Here is a 21,111-nt window from a genome sequence, read left to right as displayed (position 1 = left end):
TGCGAGTTCCGTGTGTAGTCTAGGAACTACTTTCGAGTCGATAAAATAGCGTGACAAAGGTAACTGATAAAACATGTCAAATTTAACTTAAATAACAGAACAGAACAGAACAGAAATTTTATTCGACTTAAGCATAAAAAGCTCATCGTCACAACAATATGTATAGAAATAATGCATGGCATGTGACAATTATAACATAAGTTCTATTAATAAATCAATCATAAGTTTGATATAGATATTGTGAGAGTGTGTATGACAATGACAAGAATGTCATCGATATTAAGGTATAATATGAAAAGGTAAAGATTTCGGTGTTATATAAATCTATATGAATTTCTCTATATATATAAATACTGCTCAACGTTGATTAATACAGCCGCAAGGTTCAAGCTGCCTGGTACATACAACTTTGTGGCTACTGTGTAAGGATATGAATATTACAAAAAGACAACAAAAACAACAACAAAAACACACGCACACAAAAGGAACAAGAATATGTACATCTCGTATGTCCTAAGGATCTACAGATTTATGTTTAAACAATACCGTTTATGATACAATCAAAATAACAAAGAAACATAGCAGAAATTTATACTATATTAAGGAATCACGTAATTTGAGGACTTATCACAGTAAAGCGCTAACTTTCTTAGTGTGGTTTGGTTGTTACTTTGCATTAAAACAATATATTTCATCAAACTCGTATGAGTGTAAAAATACTTCGGAATATATTGACGTCTAAGGTCCGCATATACTGGACATTTGAGGACGAAATGAAATTCGTCCTCAATATCATTTAGATTATAGAGTGAACATTTTCATTCATTCCTAGCTATAAGAACCTTACTGTGTCGACCTATTTCTATATTTAGTTTATGGGATGATAGGCGTAATTTAGATAAATTACTTCTATACTTTGTATTTTCAGCAAGACTGAGATATGAAGATTGTTCAAAATTTGTCTTTATTTCTTTAAACACATCTAAAGACGGAGACAAGTCTAACCCAGACCTCCAATTGCTGATATAAACATCTCTGAGTCTACTTTTTAGTACGGGAACAAATACGTCCATTTTTACCGACTCAGGGTATAACCATATTTAATAAGACCTGATGATTGGAGAATTTCCTTAACCTTTGATGCCCAGTTCGTAGAAGAATGATTTTCAACACTATAAATTTGATCCTGTAATATAACATTTAAAATGCAATTATCTTGCTTGACTCTATGAAGTTTTAAGAAATATTTAACCATTCTTACATGTCTTTCGATATACAATGGGAACCTGCCCAACTCTCCGTACAAAGCCAAAGTATTGTTTCACATTTAATACCCATTTACAAAACTTTTGTGGACTCTTTCTACCACGTCCGAATTTATATAACCCAAGACTTCAGAACCATAATTAAGGACTGATAATACGTATGCATCAAAAAGATTAAACATTATATCTATTGGCACTTTAATATTACGGACTAGTGCCATCAAAGAGTGAAGTGATCTCAACCCCTTTCAAGCTAAAGTTTTTGTAGCTTGCATAAATGCACCGCCACTACTAAATACAATTCCTAAATAATTAAACGATCTAACAATTTCCACGTCCTTATTGTCATAAAACCATTTATCATTAATACCTAGTCTTCCACCCTTCCTGAACACCATTACCTTAGTCTTATCTATATTAACAGTGAGGTTCCATTTGCGACAGTATGAATGTAAACTATTTAGAGAATTCTGCATTCCTGCCTTAGTCTCTGATACAATAACCGCATCGTCGGCAAAAAGCAGCAAATAAATTGAAATATGGTCAATGTTAATTCCGACGTCAATGTTTTCTTGTAAATGCATTTCAATATCATTAAGAAAGAGAACAAAAATATCGGCGAGGTTATCTCTCCTTGAAACAGGCCAATGTCACTATTAGAAAAATCTGATAATGTTCCCAATTGTTTTACACATAGTTTCACTTCATTATACATTGATCTTACTAGGGACAAAACTTTACCATCAATTCCCAACTTAATAAATTTATACCAGAGTCTGTTTCTATCAATGCAATCGTAAGCTTTTTTATAATCAATAAAACAACAGTAAAGCTTTTTTTTTTCTTTCTAACTGCTTTTGAAATAATGAATGCAAAATAAAAACAGGATCCACGGTACTATTCTTATTTTTAAACCCAAATTGCGCATCTGTTAATATACTATTTTCCTCCGCCCACGCTTTTAACAGTGAATAATTTTGAAAAACAGCTGGTAAGAGTTATCCCCCTATAATTATTTGGATCTGATTGATCACCCTTTATATAATATATTTTAATAACACCAGATGCCCAAGCCCTTGGAAATGACTTCATGTCCAATATATGATTAAAAAAAAAGAATTCAATGGCCCAATGATTAGTGGAACTGATACCTTAAAATACTCGTATAACACATTGTCAATAGAAGCTGCCTTATTTGAGCCTAGTTTCCCAATTGCTTTTTTAATGTCATCATTTGTGATAGGTGCATCCAACAAAATCATAATAGTCATCATTATCACGAGATTCAACACCTGACATGAGGTTACTAAAAAAGTTCGAAATTCCTCGTTAGTGATATTATCGGCCCCATTTACCATCTTTGATGGTTTAAATATTTTCCAAAATTCTCTTTGGGTCTTTCGTCTGAGATCATTCATTTTACGACAACGTGCATAGTTAAATATATTTTTAGACTTCCGACACTGATACTTGTAGTCTTTCTTCGCGTTATACAAAGATGCTCTATCAACATCAGAATGGTTAAGATTAAGTTGACGCACTGCATTTTTATATATTTCATATTTATGTTTACACAAATCGTCAAACCATTCCCGTTTCCTATTTCCATCATGAAATCCGACATTTATTTTTTTAGATGTTTTACGAAAATACTTATTTCCGTGATCTCATAAAAAGATTGTAAAAATCGATGTCAATCTATCAACATTCCCCTCCCCGCTAATCTCAGTATTTAGATCATGTATCAGGCTATCAATATTTTGTGTTATATCTCTCACAAAAGAAGCCTTGTATTTTGTATCAAATTTATAAAACATGAATTCATTATTTCCATCGCTTGGATCCCGATGTACTGTCTTTATTTTAAATGAGAATGACACAGGTGCATGGTTAGAAAACGTATTAAAATCCCCGACTGTGAAATTTGCAAGCAAATCAAAATTATCATGGTGTGTCAACAAATAATCAACTACACTGGCCCCGTTATAGGTATAAATAACACTACCTAAGTTAACTCACGCCAACTCACGTCACCAGTAGCATGTACATATTCAGGAACACTTCCGCTCTTTCTCAGTTAACAACTAGTTGTTTGCTAATCGTAAGCCAGGTAAGCATGAGAACCACGCGAATACAATACGAAGGTGAATTCGCGCCATCGATAGTGATGGCGATTGACTCAGGAATTTATCTCGGTTCTGCGTACAATGATCGTCAAAAAATCCTGCTAACATTCACTTTTGTGAAAACGCCGTATTACGAGGCTTTTGTTGATACTCGTTAAATAAGTACCGTTTATGGTTGTTATTTTTTGTGCTGTTACTTTAAATAAACGTATTAGCAATTTATTAAATTTAGATAAAAAACTTCTTATTTTGCTCAATAAAGTGAATTTTGTATCTTCTGACTTGTTCCGCTGGAGTAGCCTCCCTTGACTTCAAAACTCAAAGGTACGTAAAATATTCATACGCGCAAGTCATTCCATATTTGGTCATTAGACAGAGAATGGTAAACACAATTGAGACCGAAAAATAAAAGGAATAAAAAGTAAAGTATATAATAAATTGACTATTGCGAAAGGAGGCCTTTCTTGTGACCTGCATCACATCTCGTTCGGTTTGTAAGCACGTATCCGTCTCGACCGCACCTCGTTGACGGATACATGTGCACACTATGCACAAAATAGTTTCAGCGCAAAATACATTTTGACCTTATTTTGTTTTACAACGCTGGGTGGAGAAAAGGCATCTACCATGGCTGCTCGAGTAAGACAGGTTCACCCAGACCCTCGGTAAACCTCATTTCCTCAAGAAATTCGCTGCTTGGGTTTGGATGAACTTTTCTCCCACCTTAGATAAGTAGATCCAAAAATTTAACCATGCTAGAAATTCTTTTCTTGCCAACGGGCAAAGATAAAACGCCCGTATGGAACTTCTTTTTAAAGGTCATCACATTGGAATCACCTCCCTTGTTGAAGACTGTCGTCTCTAGTATCCTAGAAATCTTGTCTTGTGGCAATATTTAGAATGCTTAATAAATTAATTATTTCTCGCTTCAAATGTCACCATAAAAAAGTGTTCACGCATCTTTCAAGAAATAATGCTTCACTCTCCTTAGAACTATTTAAAGACCGATTTCACTATTAACATAATCTGAATTACACTGCGCGCAAATCCATGACAACCACGAATTATCACATAACCATACGCATTTATTTTCACTTCGCACAAAAGAGTTGCAGCAAATAAATACATTTTTACTTAATTTTGTTTTACTGAGGTGGGAGAAAAAGCATCTACCATAGCCACTCGTGTAAGCTAAGTACATCCCAACCCTCGCGCAGGGTAAACCTCGTTTCCGCGAAACACCCTGCGCTCGGGTCGGGATGAACCTATCTTACACTCTTGGCCATGGAAGATACTTATAATCTTACGCTCTAGTCCATGAACAGTTCTTATGTGGTAAAAAAAACAAAAACAAAAACGGTCTCCTTTCTTTAATCAATTCGGATTAACTTATTGGGTAAAGTGAAAGTCTATCAAACGCGATAACTAGTAGTGGACACTTACTTCGGGATCGCATTTGGGGTTTGCAGATCAAGGTCAGTATTGCTGCCCATATTTAGTTACCCACAAAGGTTTAAATGGTCCATATCATAGAAAGTGGTTTCGCTGTACCGCGACATATCTTGTTATCTTGAGCGTTAACCATTTTATTTACAGATGTATGGAAGCGTCATATTGCCTAGTCTAATTATTACAAGAACATATATCATAATTAAGACTAAAGCAAGCATTAAATAAGTCCTTAGTTGGAGATACTTTCTCGTTATAATGAGGTTATATCACTTAGTCGTAACTCTAACCCTTGTTAGTATTTTAAACATCGATGTCGTAATTAGGACTTACAACTCCTTATTAGGAGATCCTTCATTAAAAATATGACGCACTGTTGCACTAAGACGCATCCATACATATCTCCTAATGTTTAAATGTTTCTGAGATATGGCCAACATTAAGGTGCCAAAGACGACGACGACAATAAATGAAGGTTTTAAATATTAATAGGATTATTAAATTAAATAACATAAAACCATTAACACCTTGATTATTTTGCAATCCATTGTGTTTAATGTAAGCATTCCATACACACATGCTCTTTTACTGCCTTTGAAAGTTAAATTAAGAAAAGTTAGGCAAATAGATTCACATTTGACATCTATGTCCACCTACCATAAAACACATCTGATATGATGTTCCCCTCCCACAATACACGTCTAACTCTGAAGTTTGCCTGCCATAATCATGACAAGGTCGATATCTATATTCGCCTATCCTAATTCACGGTCGATATTATTATACACAGCTAATACTGATGTTTGTCCACCATAATACACGTTCGATACTGAAGTCTATTTTTGTCTTGGAATGAGTCAATTTCTGCGTAAATATCGGCAAACCAGTGATATAAGACTGCTGACAAAAGATGAGATCGCAGATTTTCATATTTCCATTCTAAAATTAATGTTTTAAAGCTTAAAGCGTTACTAACGGTTTAAAAAAATGCATAAAACATCAATTTTTGAACTTGTGTATGAAAATCTGCGATATGATTTCTTGTCAGCAGTCTTGTATTACTGGTTTTCATGCACTTTCGCATAAATTGGCCCATTCGAAGACAAAAAATACAAAAGTTGTCACAAAGTTCAATCTGTGAGAGTGCAGCTTTAAACTTCATATTAAGTTTTTGTTTGGTTTGAGCCTTATTCTTTGCTTGCGAAACATAGGTATGTATTCGTAAAAAAACAAGACACAAAGACATTTCGAGAAAACGAAAAAGTAAATTCACTCAGATAACATACAATGCACAGTTTCAGATGTTTTAATGAAGGAACAAAAGAAAACGTATGATTTCTTATAATGCATAATACACTTAACAGAGTATTTCTATTTCGTATTAATTCCTCATCCCACTAACTAGACACTACCTCGAATTTTGAGTATGTTGCATCTATCGCAAACGAAAGGGTGCTGGCCTGAACAACTTTTTTTTTCAAATTGTGGTTCTTTCGAGTCGACTTGCAAAGTATCAAAGATATCACTTTCTTAGACATTTACTGCGATATTTTTGATTGCCATAACGACAGCTCCTCACAAAAAGCACGTTACCTGTGTAAATCATTGAGAAAAACTGTCGCGATACTGACGCAAATGGCAAAATGATTTCTAAGGTTCATTTGACGCTTCATTTTATTTTCAGTAGGGGTCTTTCGACACATGTGATCGCGATATCGATTGGTAAATTACACGTGCAATTAATCTGATCGTTGGTCGTTGTATTTTCTTTCAAGAAGCATCGGTAATCGTAGATAAATAGGAATTGTCACGAGTCGTCAGATAATTCAAAAATGTATACAACGAGTTCAGGAAATATGTAAGTAAGCGGGCCTTTGGCGAGCCTACTTATATATTTCCAGGACGAGTTGAATTAAAATGTGTATTTTATGACAAAAAGTGTCAGATTATTTTTATCACAAGCTTTTTCAGTAATAATAGCATACCTGTTTTCACCTGATGTCATAAATTGTTGTATGTTTATGACATCATTTCCTATTTAAACGCATCAAGTTCCGAACGTCTTTAATTTATGTTTTTTGCGCACTCCTCTTGGATTTAGATGGAAACTGTTCTACTGTTTTTATATAAATCTTTATCATGTCTTCAACACGAGATACAAGCTTACGAGTTGCTGGAAAATTGCCAATAAAACAAATATTTTGCCAATTTATAAGTTTACAAACATGCGGAATTATATATTTTCTTATCAATAGTAATTGAGCAATGTAACATAACACATATAAATAAAGTAAGTAATCAAAATACGTATTGGCTATAGAAACCCGGAATCAAAAGTTTAGCATGTGATATAATTCTGTTGATTTAAAGTTACCTATACCGTATTTTGGCAAACGGAGCTAAAACTTTTGGCGCAAACGGACGCTTAATATTACTTCAAGATGGCATGGCCTAAGAGTAAGCTTATACTATAAAGTATGTCTATATCCCTTTTGTCGTTTAAATGATATAAGAAAAGAAGAGACTCGTTCGCTGCTCTCACTTCTCCCATTCTTAATCACTAGGAATTCACTTCATGTCATCTTACTTAAAGATGCACTCTTACTCCCAAATAAGAATTACCACAGTTAATAATATTGTTTTAATATTCCAAAAAGGGTAAATAAACGTAAAAAAATAATGGTTCTTATGAAGGATACCTAGATTAAATTGAAAGAAATGAGCCTAAAAGACGCTATTTTACCTTAGAATACTGTAAATCTTTTAGCATTCACCAATCATTTAATATTTTTGCGCTTTCTGCTTTTAAATTTACGGTTACAATCTTGTTATCAGTAGTTACTATTTTCCATTAATGCATTATTTAGTAAGTAGTTTGAGGTTTATCTGTCAAAATTTATGTTTGTTATACATGTGTAAGCATTGATTTTGAATAAGAGTGTCACTTTAAAGTTGGCCATTTAAGGAATGAATTGCGGATTGATGTCATTATCGGGTATGAATGCAATTGGGTTGGACAAAGTGTGTGGAGTCCGAAGGATAGAACGATAGAACGACCTGACTGTAACCGGAAACGTTTTATCAAATGACGTCACGATAACGCGGGAAAAGATCAACCACTTGAAATCACTTTTAAACGTAAAATTGAAACACTTATGTCAACGATATATATTTAACATATCATAATTTAACACTTTCTGAAATGTATATTTATATTTTACAGCACCTGCAATAACAAGATCAAAAAAACCATGTATATTGTTATGCGATGAATTGCGATCCGAGCATATCCGAAGATGTTGCGTTCATCGATTGATGAACGCGATTGCCGAAAGGCAGTTCATTTAGGGAATGGAAGTTGAGGTGTAAATATATGTCGACATATAATCACAGCGACGAATATTGTAATCACGCCAGTTCAAGTTCACGCCGCTATGTCCAGAAACAATCACAATCAAAAACTAATCTGTTCATTTCGCAATCGTAAGTTTAAGCAACTTACAAAACAGCTTATAAATCGAAATTAAACTCTGGTCAAAAGGTTACTGAGAGAAAGGATATACAGGTTTTAGTTATTATTCACCATTAGTCGATCCGCGACTCACTGATTGAATTGTGCATCATTTTATTAGGATCGTGTCAAGTTACAAGGAAACTAAAGTAAGTCATAACGTGTTCTCTTCGATAATATTTGCTAAAATGTTTGATGTTGCGTTAATAGGTTGAATATTATTGTTTCAGTGCAAATGAAAGCGTAGAAATTTAGCAGCCTAAAGCCGTTGGAATCTTAGCGATCTGATGTTTTGAAATAATTTCAAAGGCATAGGAAAATTAAGCTCCTGTTTATTTCGATATAACTTTGGGTGACAAACAAAAGCATAGAAAATGACCAAATGTCAAAATCATAGAATCAGAACAAAAAATGTTAAGTTAATGAATAAGAGGTTTTTCTAAAATATTTGCTAAAAGTGTTTGTTGTTTTTTTATGGTCGATTATTTATTTTTTAGTTTATGACTATCTTTTTCTTTTATATAAAATCCCACATTTGTTTTTTTCTAAGAACAATTATAGATAAATGGACATATATTAGGAACGTTTACATAATGAAAAATCTAAACAATTATGAGGTATTTTAACTACTTGTTTTATACTTATATACATATGTAAGTTAAAACATTTCCGAAACACCATTTTGATAAGCAATATATTATATTTTCATGACAGTTTAATAAATACTAATCTTAGTTATATTACAGTTGTTTATATTTGACTGTAGGATATTTATTCCAAAACTTGTATTTATAAACATCTTAAAGCTGCACTCTCACAGATATACAACTTTTTTTAATTTTTTTTTGTCTTGGAAAGAGCAAAAATGCATAAAACATCAGTTTTTGGACTTAAATATAAAATCTGCGATCTATTTTTTGTCAGCAGTCTAATATGACTGGTTTACATTAATTTTCGCATAAATTGGCTCATTTCAAGACAAAAGATAAAAAATTGTCAAAAAGGTAATTCTGTGAGAGTGCAGCTTTAAAAGCTTACTTTGAACATACGATATCGATTTTTTTTGGATGAGATTACCAAAACGTATGAGCCATTGAACCCTTTTATCGCCCCATAAACCAATATACAGGATTTCATTATATCGGGCACAAAAGGAAATTAGCCTTACCAACGACTCATAAACCAGGCCTGAAAATCAATTAATTTTCAGCAAAAAAAACAAGCTTATTCATACTTATGAAAAAACATATTGCAAAAATGTTAGCTGAAATAGGACATAAGCCAATCAACAATCCATAAAAGGTGTCAGGAACCCTGCTATGCTATAATTAAAAAGGGCATAAAAAGAAATTATCCTACATATCTTTAACTCAAAATAGTAAAAAATCAAAACATGTTCTATCTATTTGCATCGCTACACTGAAACGAAGTAAAAACAAATGTTAAATATTGTCCTAAATAAAAAGTGTTATATTTGATAATGCAGCTGCAATGCCAAATATATTATAAAACAAATCCTTTGGTTATTGCACTGGTGTCAGAGCATGGGTCAATTTCCTGTGTATTTGTTTATTGGCTCAGGGTCATTTAGAGTGGACACTTTGGAGTCTAACTAATAGACAGACAGACGGACGGACAGACGGGCGGGAGACGGGCGGTAAGGCGGACAGACAGACATACAGACAGACAGACGGACAGACATATAGTTTACTTCGACTTGTACAGTATACATTGTCATCAACACATATGTTATGCTGAAATGTACAAAGCTATGTTTCTTAAGACGGAAAGTAAACACATGTAAAAGATATTCAAGAAAATCATTGATTATGTGTTTCCGGTACGGATGATAACCGAATTCTATATTTTCTAAAGGGCGTCGAAGATGCGCACCAATGTCGTGTCCTCTGTTTGCTTCCTGTTGCTCCTCGAGCTCTTCTCCAGCGGCGCCGGCTCCAACGTCACAGACAGCAATCAGCTCTACGATGACCTGATTGTGACGGCTGGCTACAATGCCCGGAATATCCCAAGCGCCAACTACTCAGTGCCCTTACGTAATGATAGTTACATTGTATAGATATATATATAACTCATCTTATGTTTCCTATTTCAATCTATTACATACCAATTATACATTATGCATGTATGTTAATAAATAAGTGATTTGATATTGTCCCTGTTATTTGTCCGAGGGCAGTCGTATTGGCACGAGGCCGAAGGCTGTACGACTGTCACGAGGACAGATAATAGGGACAATGTCAAATCACTAATTATTGACAATTTTATTAAATAACTTCATGCACTTAAAGGATTTTAATTTAGTTAAAAACACTTAATTAATTAAAACAAATATTAACATATAACAAAGACGAACGTTTTAATCCTGACTTTAAAATAAAATGGTTGTCGTTTCCAAATTTCCAGCTGCGAATCTATATAATTTTTTGGCCCTGTTCAATGAGCCAATCAAATTCTTTAAGATACGGACGTTATATCTAGATCACTTTTCGGCCCGGTGCCGCTTTATGATATAGATATTTGCGCTGTTATAGAGGAAGTCTTTTATTATTTGACCCCCCCCCCCTCACCCCACCCCCAAACGATATAGGTGTGCCAAGGACGGGGCAAAATTGTTCGAAAATTGAATCACATACAAGGCCAGTGGTTCCAAAAAAAGATTACCATCTAAAATACATGTCTTCACTGTTTTAATAGATATCCAGAATAGAAATGACACACTGCTAAACAACCTTCGTAAAATGCCGGCAACCACTGCTGAACCCGCTCAGAAATTACCATTACTTGCGCTGTCATTGAAGTAGAAAATACATGTCAGAAAAAAAATATGCATAATACATGGTCCGAAAATGATGTATACAACAGCAATTCAATTTATAGCCATCTAAATACAATTTCAAAATGGAGGTTTAGTTTATCCCCCTTGAGGTGTCGAATGATCAATTCAATACAAATGATCTACAGGGGTTTTACATACGTTAAACGAAGCCCAAGCCAACTCTAACCCTTATAATCCCGTGTAGATATGACAAATAACAAAGCGATTTAAATTGAGTTTAAACGCTTTTACGGGATATTACTATACTAATTTAAGCCCTAATGCGTACTGATAGCACGTTTTGTACTGCTTAAGGCCACAATGCGTACTGAAAGCATAGTTTATACTGCTTTAGGCCAGCATGACCACTGAGAGCATGGTTTATAATACTTTAGGCCACAATGCGTACTGAAAGCATAGATTATATTGCTTTAGGCCACAATGCACACTGAGAGCATGGTTTATAATACTTTAGGCCACAATGCGTACTGAAAGCATAGAATATATTGCTTTAGGCCACAATGCACACTGAGAGCATGGTTTATACTACTTTAGGACACAGTGCGTACTAGTAGCATAGTTTATACTGCTTTAGGCCAGAATGACCACTTAGAGCATAGTTTATAATACTTTAGGCCACAATGCGTACTGAAAGCATAGTTTATACTGCTTTAGGCCACTATGCACACTGAGAGCATGGTTTATACAACTTTAGGCCACAATGCACACTGAGAGCATGGTTTATACTGCTTTAGGCCACAATGCACACTGAGAGCATAGTTTATAATACGTTAGGCCCAATGCGTACTGATATCATAGTTTAAACTGCTTTAGGCCACAATGACCACTGAGAGCTTAGTTTATACTACTTTAGGCCCAATGCGTACTGATAGCATAGTTTAAACTGCTTTAGGCCAGAATGACCACTGAGAGCTTAGTTTATAATACTTTAGGCCCAATGCGTACTGATAGCATAGTTTAAACTGCTTTAGGCCACAATGCACACTGAGAGCATGGTTTATACTACTTTAGGACACAGTGCGTACTAATAGCATAGTTTATACTGCTTTAGGCCAGAATGACCACTTAGAGCATAGTTTATAATACTTTAGGCCACAATGCGTACTAATAGCATAGTTTATACTGCTTTAGGCCAGAATGACCACTTAGAGCATGGTTTATAATACTTTAGGCCACAATGCGTACTGAAAGCATAGTTAATAATGCTTTAGGCCAGAATGACCACTGAGAGCATGGTTTATACTACTTTAGGACACAATGCGTACTAATAGCATAGTTTATACTTCTGTTTGGCCTGATTCTGACAAAATACTATTGCGAACAAAAACCTTATCACTTATATTGTATTAACTAGAAAAAAAGAACGCTTTGAACACGTTTAAGTTAAAGGGTTAAATATCGCAGGACAGGACCGTTGTGTGGTTATAAGCCCGAGTGTCTCAACACCTTTTAATATATTTTAGATGTTTTACAAAGAATATCTGGTTTACCTTTGATTTTGTTTTGCACAGTTTTATTGAATTATTTCTGCATTTGATCAACTCTACCTTATGTGAATTTTAGTAATATATAAACATGAACGAATGACGCTTTTGCCTCGAATTTCCCTAGGATGCACTGCGAAATAATTCTAAGAACCCTTTTACCTTTAAAAAATCTGGTCTATCTTTAAAAAACAACAACAACATTTCAACTTTAATGTTAATATTTATCAAATAACAACAACAAAAACGGAACCCACAAAATACATCGCAACGGTTAAATGACTGAAAACCTATCGTGTCTAGCATTATACCTATTTGGTTTAACGTTGTAAGAGTCCCCATGGAAAACAAAAATCAAAGCGCTCAAAGGGTTGAAAGGATGAAGGCGCTAGAAGCTTGATTTTGCCATTTACTCTTCACATGCAAATACAATAAAATCCAAAATTAATAGTTTGAGCGGTCCAAATTTGCAATCGATAAATGCCTGTCATTATTTAAGAACTGGTTATATACAATGATCATTAATTTTATAACTGTAACTGAAAAAAGTTTTAATGAAATACGATATATGAACATTGGTTTCATCTCGCAAGGGTTTTGCTAGTGTACAGTTGATTAAATGTATCCCGTTATTAGCTTGGGACGTTTTGACCATTTATATTAGGTCAGCTAAGGCATGGTCTTTTAGTCAACGTATTTCCATTTTCTGCATAGTTTTCTATTACTATCTATTACCCTCGGTCCACGCATCCCCATTTTGTAGCACCAGCGAATTTGATATTTTAACATGTCGTCTCAAAAACCAAGTCTTCCGATAAATGAGACCTACGGTCGAAACCCTGATTTTGTACTGCTAATATCATTTAAAGCATTATTGAACAAAATAAAGGAAAGCTTGAAGAGCGTGAGAAAAAAATAATATGTTTTTGTTTTCTGTTCAAGCGATCAAGGTGGAACTGTCGCTGCTTGCTATTAACGAACTGGATGACGTAGGCGAAACGTTTCGAGTTACTGGATATTTGAGCGTAAAATGGAAAGACGCATCTCTGGTCTGGAAAGCAAGCGATTACAATGGGCTATATTCTGTGACGTGGCCGCAGGTCAGTATTATAAGTTTAATAGTTATAAGATATTGACACAGGGCAAAGAATAATAAGAAAGAAACCCTTTTTAACGCGCTATGTATTATCTAATAAAATCATTCAGAGGCGTTTTGATCCGCTATTTAAGATTAAAACACAAAGGGCAAATAACACTAAATTGGAAGTGATTTCTGATTGAACATGCCTTCTATTACTTTCATTTAACATCGACAGTGATTCAAACAATAGTTAATATATCATCTCAGATCTTTGGCTTTTATACATCTAAATGGTCGATCACCGTACACCGGATATAGTAGCCATAGCGATACACAAACAACTCTATATGGCAATATTTATATGTACAACATGTACAATTTACATGGTATGTCTGCTACTTGTTAATTTTAAATGATAATACATACTGATCGTTATCGTCATATGTTTTATCCAACTAGTAGTGAACATGTGATAAGTCCCAGATTTGTTTGTAAACAGTACAATTCATTTTTGAAACTTAACAGCTCGCTCAAAATTAACGCGAATGTTCAATAATTTTCTGTGATTTTATGTTGAACAAAAATTAATTCTTAACTGTACGAATTATTCATTTTCTCAAAAGTTAGTTATATGCCGATTTTTTTCCCCTGAAAAATTGCTGCTTATTAAGATACTGCCTTGATATGTTCACATTGTATCGAATGAGATTAGTATTTTTGTGGACTGGGTATAGCCGTATACTAAAATATATTTACCATGGATAGTAGAATACTGATTGTGTCAAAGTGGCAGTAATACTGTTTGTAAAAGCATTCAAACATTTTCCGATAAATAAATTTTAGGGACTAGAGATCTGCAAAAAATAAACGTCATTTAACGAATCGTGTAAAGGAACATTTCTTTTCATATTAAGAATTTTTTGACATGACATGTTTATATAATTAACGTGTTTTAATTTATTAATAAGTGCGATAGGGCTACCCATCGGGACGTATGGTTTTATGTTGTTTAAAATAGTTTAAACTGATGTCCCACTTTATTTAAAAACGTTAAAAAGATTGCAACGCGATTGTAACTTTAAAAGCATCCCAAATGATATAAAACAATTCAAAATATAGGTGAATAGCCCAGGTGAATAGATTGTTTTAAATAACTAACACAGAAAATAGAGATGTGTTGACTGAAATACGCTGCCTTTATTTACTTATTATAATTAGAAAAAAAACCACGTCCACATCCAATATCGGGCTTGATTTAATTTCATAACACTATTATACTCTTGTGAGATAAAAGCCAAGTCCACATATTCTAGGAAATATGTTTATCACTTAGCCTGTTGCATTAAAAAATCAATTAATATCACATTCTTATTCAGTTAAGAACTTATTAGTTGCAACAATACAGTTTTGGGCAACTCAAAATATATTTAAAGAAGTCTTCAAGTTTTAAATCATTTGTTCATGGAGTATATATTTGTCAAGTATCATCCAATCAGGGCGAATGATGGCGAAAAATTCAGACATGACCAGTAAAGTGAAGCCGTACTCCTGAGCATATGTAGAAATATCAATTCCACATTGTCAGCGTGGTGATTTAACAACACTTTGCTTCTTATTACTTAATTACGGCATAACGTTATCATAAAACACTGTTAATAGGGGAAAATAAAAAAGATAAATCACAAGATGTGGTGCATGTGTATACTTTCTGTTTCTTGAAATCTTTACCTAAGACTACTAAATATCAACACTATGATTATGATAGTTATAGAGCTCATGCCAATGTCACAACTATCCCCAATACATAGAAAGGCTATACTCGACACAGTGTATTCAATAAAATACCTATACTCAGTACATAACCACTGTAAAGATAAACGAGATATTACTGTGAAATTTTTAAAATACTTTGAAAAAGACCATTCAAATGATTCCAGTTGGTAGTTTCGGATTCAGAGTTGGTCTATTTATATGTTCTTAAGGTATATATGTGAAGAAATCACATGTTAGATATACTATTATGCATGTACACAAATATATCTTCGTGACAAAACTGGTCCCTATGGTCGTAGGTTCGTTGATAAAATTGTCCCTACGGTCGTAGGGTTGTTGATAAAATGGTCCCTTTGGTCGTAGTGTCATTGATAAAATGACCCCTTTAATCGTAGGGTCGTTTACAAAATGTTCCCTTTGATCGTATGGGCGTTGAAAAGATGATCCATATGGTCGTAGGGTCGTTGATAAAATTACCCATTTCGTCGTACGGGCGTTGAAAAGATTACCAATTTAATCGTAGGCTTATTGATAAGGTGTTACATTTGGCGGTAGGGTCGTTGATATGACACCCGCTTTGTGTTTTCAGAAAGATGTGTGGCACCCCGACATCACCCTGTCCAACTCATTTCTGGACTACCAACAAGTTGGTGACGACAAACTGCTACTGTATATTGCGAAAAATGGAAAGATTTATTGGTACCCCTTTCAGGTATCCCTTCCTCCTATTTTTACCCAACCTTAGCATGATCGCCTTAAGCAGTACAAGACATAGGCTTGCAACAGCTTGCCCGCGCTTTTGTAAGGGCCAGCTCCACGAATAATTATAAGACGAAAATATTTCTTGCTTGAAATCCTATTATCCAATAAAACAGTTATATTATCGATCCATTCAGGGGGCTTATTCTTTAAGTTAATTTTTTTACGTTTTATATTATAATCCCCTGGGTGGAGCTCAATATACAATTTAAGTCAATTTCATGGTCATACATCATTGACTGCATTCCCTGTATAAGTCCATTTTTATAAGATCCAATATTAAATTCCTCCCCAATAGCATGTCTATCAACAACAAAATTTAACTAGCGCTAAAGACAATTCATCGGAGCCAGGTATGTTTGTTGCATGTATCAGTTGAACTTAGGCCTAAAAATAAATTGTTTTGTTAGGGTAACATCCATTTCAAAAATAGGTAGGGTAGGTAGGCCTTTTTTATTATAAGGCTTTATATAATAATAATATATATTTTTTTTTTCATTTTTTTTTTCAAATTGTCTATAAAAACGGTAGGGTCGGCGGCTAATCCGTAGGTAGGGTCGGGGTACCCGAACCATTTTTTTTTGTATGCCCTATAGATAAGTGGACAAGCTACTTCAATCGCATACACTTGTAAATATGTTATGGGTGGTCTTGGACAGTCTTTGGTAGTCGAACAACTGAATTGTGGAGTTTGTTAAGGGCCATTATAGGTTTGAACCGTTTTAATCGTCGTTGACTATGAACACGTATTTTTATTCATTGAACCTCATACTATTGTATATGTTATATATATATTGTTTTATTTTGTCTAGGTGTTCCATTCAACATGTTCGCTCGATATTACTAACTTTCCATTTGATGAGCAAAGTTGTGAGCTGCAATTTAAAGCATGGAGCTACTATACGAGCGAGGTAGGTAACAATTGCACACATGCCATTTTGGTTTACAAAAAACAACAACACGACAATAAAACAAGTTAGCGATCAAGCGTATTCCTCCGCCAATGGCATCACTGGACTCATGTAATTTAAATCATTTAGAAGTGATCGGACACCAGCTGAACTTCCTTGAAGTAACGTGGAAAACAGTTGCCAAATTATGTTTTGGTCATTAATTTAGTTTAATTAAACATTTTAAGTAAGTAAGTTTAAATATTTATAAGCTCACCCATTGCATTTCATGATATCAAGACATTCGCGAGGCATTCCTCGCTGCTTATGCACAAGTCAATTGTAACCCCCCCCCCCCCCGGTCCGTTGGTATACCGGGGATAGCCGGGAAAATGGGCCGTGATTTTACTTTCCAGGTGGCCCCGCAGTGCCGCATGACTGCGGTGGTTTTGTCTTCGCGTTAAATTTACCGGAGAATGGGCCATATCTAGAGTCCCTGGTGTGCAGTGGGCATTTGGCGGAGATTTTACCATCAGTTTGTCCCCGCAGGGCGGGGATTTTACCGGGGATCGACTGGAACGAAAGTAAAAGTCCCCGCTATTCCCCGGACCTGGGGAGGGGGCGTGGTTACAACTGACTGGTGCATTAGCCCTGCCTATCGACTAAGTCTAATTGTTGGGCCTTTTCACTAAATCGATGTATGATCGGAAGACATGCGCTGACAGTTAACCAAAACAAACCCAACGATTAATATTCAATGTGTGTATACCACGTGATAAATTGCGTCATAAATGCTACGTCGGAAAGCAATATTTTGATTTGAAAAAAGACTATAAACAAAGATAGCTTTTCATTTACAACACCATTTTAAATGAGACAAAGGGCAGTCAAACCTGTTTCCAAAATAATGTTTTGACAGTGCTCCGTCAGACGGCCGTGTTGTGAAACGGTTTGTCGAAGTGCTTTAAGAAACTGAACTCGCAATCAAATTCTATTGAAAGACCGAAGGTGGGGCTCCGTAAGCGTCGTAGACTGTGCTATGTTTCATTCAAAATGGTGAAGAAATAGATATTGGCAAATGCACACTGATATTGGCAGTTGAATACGTTAAGAGCCGATTATGTCGTACACTTTATTTTGGTCATTGCCCGATCTGCATCAGTGAGTCTATGCATACTGTATATTGGCCATGACACCTTAATGTACTTGTCTGATTTTTAACTATAGACTATAAGGCGGTTTTAATTCATGTATTGCAAACAATACGAACCTATTCATAAGGTCGATATCGCTCCCTCTTGAATGATAAACTGTAAACTTTACTTATGATTTACTTGGAGGTCTATGTAATCCCGGGTTCGCCAGGATTGGACGATAATTGATACATGAATTTATTATATACCCATCATAAATCCACACGCAATACATATCGCAAATAACGGTATTCCGTATTCAACTCCAGTGCAATATGGCCGTATTCCCCTCATGTGACGGCACGTCACAATAACTATCGTTGAGCGATGTTAAAAAGACGTCATGAAACAAAATAGTGCGTCGTTAAAATGACATTTATTATGAAAACATGTGGCTTTTAAGTGATCTAACCAGTAATGAATATAATAAAAGGTCATTAGTACTGCGTTTGAATCCGAAATACGTCTTCAAGTGTTGGATATATATAATTGGAGTCTACATGCAAACGTTTAACATGTTAGAGGGCGTCTTCTTGTGCACCTGTTGAATTTAGCCATGCTGAGAAATGCCATATTGCACCCCCTATGCCATATGAGTATTGCTCACTAACGCGCCACTTATTTCTGTTATTGTATTGCAACTTTTAGCGAATCTTTTTGACGACAAAAGTAATCTTAAATTATTATGCGTTATGACGTCACTAAACAACGTCGCAATGTGAAATGTTAATACAATAAAGCTCGTTATTGGACGCAAGCGCCTCGTGAAATTCGAATCTGCAAAAATCCATTCGAGTCGAATACAACCTATTATACTGCACTCTCAATCCGAGCTATTGAAATATACACGAACGCTTCAGGGCCAGTCTATCAGTTCAACAACGATGATTTTTGAAGTTTTACCGTGGTGTCAATGGCAGCGTCCAATAACGAGGTTAGCCGTAACGATTTCAGGTTTGCTGTAAGGAGAACACAAAAAATTATAATATATATATATATATATATCATGTTCCTTCTATCCTTCTATCCGAATACATAAATTTGACTTGAAGGCACGCGCGTTAGCCGGTTTCGAGCATGCCCGTTGGTTGGATGGAAAAATATAACGATTGTATTAACATTTCACATTGCGACCGTGTTTACTGACGTCATAACGCATAAAAATTTAAGATAACTGTTGACGTCAAAAGTAGTTTCAGATGCTAACACGTTGAGATTGCAAACTATAAGTTTTTACATATTGTCCACCAATAACTTTAGTAATGAACATCGAATAGTGATATAACACGATGAACCTTTTAAAAAAAGTAGGTATCTATATCGTGTCCAGCCAATTATTAAAGTTATAAGTATGTATCATCAAATCAATTTTCTGACTATCTCTGTGGTGAAAGAGGACACATTCCAGGCTTATACCGGGTGTCAGTTAAATTGCCCAAATGCTTCTGCTCAAAATAAGATAAAGATAAAATAAGATAAAAGGTCAAATTTATTACCACAGTTTCACCAGATTTATTCTCTTATACATTAACATACAGTTGTTGTTTTCTTGTTTGGGTACAACAATCAGACATTGTTTTACTTCTATTACATTAAAATCAACATGCGACACATCCATTTTTGTGGACTTCTAGCTGATTTTTATATCATCATCATCATCATCATCATCATCATCATCATCATCATCATCATCATCAATTTTGGGCATTCGCTATCTTTTGTTAAAGATAAAAGAGAGACTCGTATTTTATATTCCCAGGCACTATTGTGATCACCCATTACATGTATTTCATTTTCTCTTTCCAGTTAGACATGACTAGTGATGGTGTGTATCTTGGGAATTTCGAGGCCAGTTCCAGTTGGGATATTGTAGACACTTTGGGGTACACGGATACGAATCAGGAGGAACCCAATGTTAGGTTCAGAATAACAATGAAAAGGAAGCCCCTGTTTATTATCGTGACGGTAGTATTCCCCATCCTTGCCTGTGCACTCTTGAACATCTGTGTGTTTTTACTTCCGGTCGAAAGCGGTGAGCGAGCGGGCTACTCAGTCACAATTTTCCTCGCTCTGGCTGTCTTTCTCACCATCATTTCTACGACTCTCCCAGCTAATTCAGAGAAAATAGCAATTTTCTCTGTGTATCTGATAATAACCACAGTGGCCAGTACGGTGACAACCATCATTGCACTTTTTACTATCAGGATCAGCATCTTTCAGAACCCGATCCCACAACGGCTCAACAAAGCAATGAACTTCATAACCTGCAAAACGAGAAAGAACCGAAAAATTACAACAGTCGAACCAATTGATACTGAGGCTGGGAAAAGCGATTTACCAACGAAAGTTGCCACGTCCGAGGAAGCCGGCCTTGAGCTTAAGGACTACACGTGGAACGACGTCATCAGGTTCATTGACGTGGGCTGCATATTCTTCTTCTTTACTGTCATTGTTCTATCAACGGTGATATGTTTGGCCATAGCAGCCCTATGATTGTAATACTCGAGGCTATATTGGTTGACAGTACATTTCCGACCAGGGCACAAATCCCGAACACCAGCTAAACACGAGTTTGTTTACCGTGATCGATTATTCAATGGTCTAGATCAATACAAAGGTTTTCCTTGGTCACATTTGCGAAGTTTCATCTTGTTTTGTTGAGTTTTTCTCTAAACAAATGCCATTCAATCATTATACGCTTCAAGATCAAAATGTCGCATACG

At 35.1% G+C, this 21,111-nt stretch overlaps 1 protein-coding gene across 1 annotated transcript; it reads left to right on the top strand.

Moving 5' to 3' along the window:
- The first annotated feature begins 10,236 nt into the window (after positions 1 to 10,236).
- On the top strand, positions 10,237 to 20,881 carry LOC128214657 (neuronal acetylcholine receptor subunit alpha-7-like). The gene is made up of 4 exons (XM_052921232.1): positions 10,237 to 10,405; positions 13,635 to 13,792; positions 16,136 to 16,258; positions 20,195 to 20,881. Exons 1-4 carry the CDS (start codon positions 10,237 to 10,239, stop codon positions 20,879 to 20,881), a joined length of 1,137 nt encoding a protein of 378 aa, XP_052777192.1.
- The last annotated feature ends 230 nt before the right edge of the window (positions 20,882 to 21,111 follow it).

Source organism: Mya arenaria, chromosome 2 (genome assembly GCF_026914265.1).
Source record: "Mya arenaria isolate MELC-2E11 chromosome 2, ASM2691426v1".
Taxonomy (NCBI): domain Eukaryota; kingdom Metazoa; phylum Mollusca; class Bivalvia; order Myida; family Myidae; genus Mya; species Mya arenaria.
The sequence above is the reverse complement of the archived record's forward strand: the minus strand, read 5'-3'. Positions and strand labels throughout refer to the sequence as shown.

What these genes read in the sequence shown, in the direction of transcription:
- LOC128214657 (XM_052921232.1), top strand. Translation starts at nt 10,237, where the DNA reads ATGCGCACCAATGTCGTGTCCTCTGTTTGCTTCCTGTTGCTCCTCGAG. An exon ending in CAACTACTCAGTGCCCTTAC is followed by an intron (nt 10,406 to 13,634) that starts GTAATGATAGTT and finishes TTTCTGTTCAAG; the next exon opens with CGATCAAGGTGGAACTGTCG. An exon ending in TTTATTGGTACCCCTTTCAG is followed by an intron (nt 16,259 to 20,194) that starts GTATCCCTTCCT and finishes TTCTCTTTCCAG; the next exon opens with TTAGACATGACTAGTGATGG.